General features: G+C 33.6%; 1 protein-coding gene across 1 annotated transcript; it reads right to left on the reverse strand.

The window, feature by feature from the left end:
- Positions 1–2,463: 2,463 nt before the first annotated feature.
- Positions 2,464–5,624, reverse strand: LOC131633754 (3-ketoacyl-CoA synthase 10-like). Its single transcript, XM_058904443.1, has 3 exons — positions 5,020–5,624; positions 4,054–4,679; positions 2,464–3,285 (listed from the first exon to the last, which is right to left on the reverse strand). The coding sequence occupies exons 1-3, from the start codon at positions 5,431–5,433 to the stop codon at positions 2,697–2,699; spliced, it is 1,629 nt and encodes a 542-aa protein (XP_058760426.1). The 5' UTR covers positions 5,434–5,624; the 3' UTR covers positions 2,464–2,696.
- Between the last annotated feature and the right edge of the window lie 388 nt (positions 5,625–6,012).

Genomic DNA, 6,012 nt, shown 5'->3' on the forward strand with positions numbered 1-6,012 from the left:
AGACAAAAAAATCAAACTCAAAATCTTCATTATGTACTTCTGAGAAAGTTAATACAAATAGTGGGGACCAAATTTAAACTACCTAATTGCAAAACATGGGACCCGGTGACATTAAGGCATTGCTTTTGGGTCACTATAATGTTTAGATTTAATTTTCTATATTTTCATCAAAATGAATTTTGAGCAAAACATTTCAGTGATCATTTTGAGTGATAATAATAGGTTGTATTTGTTGGGTTTCATGGCATTTCGACAAAATAGATTGATTTGGAAAAAATTTATTCAGGAAATTGATGATACCCCATACTACTTTTTCTTAACATTTGATTTATTTTTACTAAATTTGTTACTAATATTGCATGAATCAAAATTTTTTTATTTCACCACAAAATCATTATAATCACAAACCTTTATAATCTTTAACATAGTGGATGTTATGGGAACGAGAAACATATCGAGAATAGCTTACAAAAACTTGGAAAAAAAAGAAACAAAAGATTGTTAAATTGTCACACAATCATGAATTACTCTAGCACGATTTCAAGTTGCAAATAAAGGAGCAACATCGTGGATATAACACGTCATGGATATAACAATTCTAAGATATGCACAAAATTTAACTTTGAGGAGACTCAATAACTAAAACACTATAAAAAATAAGATTGTAAACGAGATAAGCAGCAAAACCAAAATCCTAGAGGGGGCAAAACAACTTCATGGGCATATCACCCTGACCTCGCGTAGAAGGGTTGATCGATCTACCATGTCGAAAGCATTCGAGAAATATGTTGTTAGCATAACAAATAAATCATCTTTGTGTCGCTTACTTATCATCCTGTTGATAATGTACAAAATGACAATGATACAACCTGATACCTCGGCCTCAAGTGGAAGTCATTGAGATATCCATCCACATCTTTAGTGACCCCTTTCATAGCAACCTTGGATACCAACCGTCTCCAAATAAAATCCATACAATTGGTTGTCTCTCACCATCAGGCTTTAATAACAGTTTCAAGAGTGTAGTGACAACAAACTCTGTTAAACTCATGAGACATCTTCCTCCAAACCGTATATTGGGAAAATCCCAACTCCCACATTAGTTACAGAGATAGTGTTGTGTACAAGTGCGAGTTGTTAGTCTCACATTGCTAGGAAAAGTGGAGGTTGAGCACTTCATAAATGAGATGACCCATAACCTATCACCTTAAAGTTTTGAGTGAATATGTGGTGTCTCTTTCACTTGTGTGTTGAACTTGACCCAATGTGGATGCTCCTCATGATGACTCAACAGATAGAGCTTTGAAAGAGTTTATTTAAAGTGACACCTCTCATCTTAAAAACCATTTTTGTATGGTTGAATTAGGCTAAACCAAATTTCTTAACATGGCATCGAAACCTATTCAAAATCCATTAGGCCACCTGCTATTAGGTTTCCGCTATTGGGTCATCCACCATTTATATATGCGCTCTAGATGTCCAGTCCTAGGCGTGAGGGGGTGTATTGAAGAGTTTTTCTTTGAAAAGGTTATGGTCTCAAAATATGTATATAAGCGGGAGCAATCCTCACATTACAAGTTGGTTTTATAAGGATGTGTTAAGCCAAACTTTAATATGGTGTCAGAGCCCATCGATCGGATCATGGGTCACCCGTTGTTAATATCCACACACTAAAATCAAAAGGACTGTTAGGCGTGAGGGGGTGTATTGAGAAAATCTCAAGTCCCATATTGGTTAGAGATAGAGTATTCAAAGAGTTTTTATAGAGTGACACATCTCACATAAAAGGCAGTTTTGTAGAGATGAGTTAAGGCAACTGTAACTCTATCATCGTCTGTTCCACAAAGATTTAAAAAAAGTGTATGATTGAATGAGAAAATAATACTCTTACAAAAATAACCCTTATCAAGTATTGAGAATGATAAAATATGTATTAATTAGAAATTAGAATTGAAAAAAGTAATTAATATCACATTGAAAAGTGTCATTCATTTTAAAACAATTTTACTTTACAAATGGTTACTCACGGATGGAGTACAATGATACAAAATATCTATTGTTTTTTTAGAAATCATGCAATCATGATGAGCAAGGAGGTCTTTACTTTTCTCTAATTTCATATCCTCTGCAACATGATATGGAGATATTTTCACTCTCCAATCAAACAAATCCACCCTGAATAATAATCATTTTGTAATAACAATGTAAAGCTACTACTACCTACCTAGTGGGAATACTACTACTAGTTATAAGTTATAACGCCTCAACTATCTTTTTTCACCATTAATATTGTTGCACAACTGAATGAATCACAACCTGTAACAACGATAATGTTGATCAAACTTTATACTCCCAGACAAATTTCTGAATAATTTAGGTGAGAGAGAGAGAGAGAGAGAAATAGTATGAGTCAGAATCAGCATAGTACAAATTTAAAGCCAATAATTAATAAGAAAGAAAAAGTAGCTTAAAAATTTAATTTAAAGTGACAGAGAAACAAACATTGGCATATGATGTTATATGCCTCAGTGTACAGTATACAATATCACAAACCACAAATTTAAAATTTAAACACCAACTTAACTTAACTAAAAAACTACCATTATTTCATCCTAAAAACAAGTCATAATTTCTTAATCATAATCATAATCACTGATAATAGATTCATAACAATAACAATCATGAAAAGTGCTTTTTCAATTGAGTTGAGCAGGATATGCATTGATGCAGTCAAGCCAAGGGTTCCTAGAAGTAGGTTTCGCAACTCGTCCCATTGAACGCCAAACAGCACTGTTACACTTGAAGCCAGAACCAAATGCAAGCTGCCAAACACGGTCTCCTCTTTTCACCTTCTCCTTAGCTTCCATATAAGCAAGTTCATACCAAATGCTGCTGCTAGAAGTGTTGCCGAATCGGTGCAGCGTCATTCTTGAAGCCTCCATGTTTTTGTCACTCAGTTCGAGATTCTTTTGAAGCTCGTCGAGGATCGCTTTGCTTGCAGCGTGCACGCAGAAATGCTCGAATGCGAGTTTGTAGTTAGGAATGTAGGGCTTGTTTGTTGATAATGAGGATGATGATGATGAGTTCTTATCAGATTTTTTGCCTCCTCCAAATAAGTTCCTCCAAACTAGGGTTGCAAAGAAAATAAGCTGCTCGGAAAATGGGAGGACTAGTGGTCCTAGGGTTGTGATGTTGGTTTTCAAAGCTTCTCCGCCGATTTCGATCAAGTCCTTGCTTATCTTAATTCCCTTGAACTTTTGATCATCTTCCTCTTGGTACACACACCTGTAATTGTGTTACAGTTAAGAACGAATCGTTCAGAAATAATTCGTATAATCATATATATTAAAATTTATACAGAAATCGATTTTTATTTATGTCTCTAACAAATTCTAGTCAGACTTTATTTATGTTTCTGACGAGACTTTCTGACGAAATTTAAAGATAAAAAATATCAGAGTTAAAGATAAAAAAAAAATTTAAATCTATAAAAAAAAATTGGTAGCCACATATTCAAAAGTGTACCTTTTTTGTTGTTTGTGTACTCACATGATTCACATGAAAGTTAATTCATATGTCATAATCTTTTTAAAATTTTCTTTTGAACTTTATTTGTTTTTGGAGTTCAGATATCTTTTCGTAATTTTCTTTCGCTTTATCCTTTATGTCCTTATGTAGTGATTCCTCTTTTAATCTCTTTCTTTTTTTGTTCATAGCACACATCACAAAAGGGATAGTGATTGAGACTGTTATTTTTCTTTTGATATAAAATACAAAGTGATTTTAATGTAGTTGATAACAGAAGAAGTTAGTAACAAGTAATCAATTAAATCCAAAACCGACCATTAGAAAAATTATCCAATTTGTTATTTTTTTATTAATATAATCAATATTATACAGAAATAGCAGGCAAACAGTCAAGGAAACATTTTACGATTTAGTTATCAGTCAGCAGAACACTTTACAATTTAGTTATGTGATAATATTAATCTTCAAAATATCGACACTAATGTAATAAATAGTAAGATCTGATTGAATGTATGAATAAAGTACCTGAAACTGCGATCATCGGCGCCTTTATGAGTACGGACAATGTGTTCAAGACGATACTTCGCACGGCTATAATCACGACGACGATTAGAGAGCAAAACCGCGGAGCAACCCATACGAAAGAAGCAATTAGGAATAAGCATAGATCTTTCTTTTCCTTGATACCAATTGAATCCAACCATTTCAGTACTCACAACAACAGCATAGTTACTAGGGTTAGATTGAAGAATATCCCTAGCCAAATCAACAGCAATGATTCCAGCACTACATCCCATACCACCAAGATTATAACTCAGAATATTTCCTCTCATCTTATAATGATTTATAATCATAGCTGATAGTGATGGTGTTGGATTGAATATACTGCAATTTACTACAAGAACACCAACATCTTTTGGCCTAATTCCGGTTTTCTCAAAGAGTTCATCAAGTGCTCCAAACATAACCATGGATGCTTCAGCTCTACCTTCTTTCATTGTTGCTGTGTTTTCACTTGATGCTATTGATTTTGGAATGTAGGTTTCATCTCCTATTCCTGATGACATTACTATCCTTTTTTGAAAATCTAGACTTTCTTGGTCAAATTTTCCTGATGATCTTGCTAGCTCTATCAATTGGTCCCTTGATACCTTCAAGCAACAAATTCCAAAATCATGTAAAATTATACTACAACATCTGAATTTAAAGTCAGGGCCGTCTTTAAGGCCGTGCTAGTGCTAGGCAGACTAGCGCACAGAGCCCAAAATTTATCAAGAATTAAACTACAGCTAAATAAGGTCTTATAGAATATTTTTCTATATTTATATGTTTTTTCATAGTTAAACTCTGATGAACTTATCCAGAGCCTCTAAAAACTTGAAACGACTACAAATGAATTTAAAGCAAGTATATATTCTTATAGGAAAAAAAACACTAAACTAGTATACAATATATTTGTATATTAAGTGAGTTATTTTATTATGAACATACCTTGAGTTCATCATCTGGTTGATAGCAAGCAAAATCAATGAGATAAATAGGACGAGGCTTCGACATGAAGTAAAGAGTAAAAGTGAAAACAAAAACAGCAAGAGAAGAGAGAACAGAAGCAAGATCATAGGTTGCATCATCCCAAATCTTCTTCCAAAGATCTTCTTTACTCAAACTACCAATCTCAGCACTAAACACCAAAAGTAGGATTGGCACAGTGAACAAATAAACACCATGGTTTATAAGATAATGGTAACCTAGTTTGACATACTTAAGGTTAACAGACTGAAGAAAGTCCGGTAACCGTCTTCGAACCCTCACGGAGAACGTCAATGAACCGGCGTTCGGACCTGAGGATTCGATGCCACGGTTCACAATCTCAGCGGAGAACATGTCACGTTCGTTAGTAGCCATGGTTGTGTGTTTTGTTCACTATGTTGTTGTTGATGCTGTTGTTGTGTTGTATATAAATATTTGTTTATGAATTTGATTTACATGAGGTGGGTGGGAAAGAGTTATTGTTAGTACCTAATTGGTGTTTGTGTAGTTGAGAATTTTCAATGGAATTTAATTTCTACATTTAATGTAAGTGGGTGCATTGGATTAAAGTTGATAAAATAGAAGGGACTACTATCTCTTTATTATTATAACTATCTATTTTTCTATCCTTTCCCAACGCTTCTATTGTGTGCTTAATTGGGAAAATTATAAAGATTTATTTACATTTATAGCTATCCATGTTGTGTCTTCTACTAGCTTGTGTGAACAATGAATGTCGTCTATCTAATGACTTACCAGCTGGCCAGCATTTAACAACCTTGTATTTATTTATATTTTGGTAATTTGTAATGGAAGGGCAAATTAGATATTGCATTTGATAATAAACACATATATAGCTATTTTTAAAAAAATTGTAAAATGGTAGATTTTGATTATAGTATGTTGAGAAAGGATTACAGTTTATTGCAATGAAATGGGCATAAGCAATTTATG

This window comes from Vicia villosa, unplaced genomic scaffold (assembly GCF_029867415.1).
Source record: "Vicia villosa cultivar HV-30 ecotype Madison, WI unplaced genomic scaffold, Vvil1.0 ctg.001170F_1_1_3, whole genome shotgun sequence".
Lineage (NCBI taxonomy): Eukaryota > Viridiplantae > Streptophyta > Magnoliopsida > Fabales > Fabaceae > Vicia > Vicia villosa.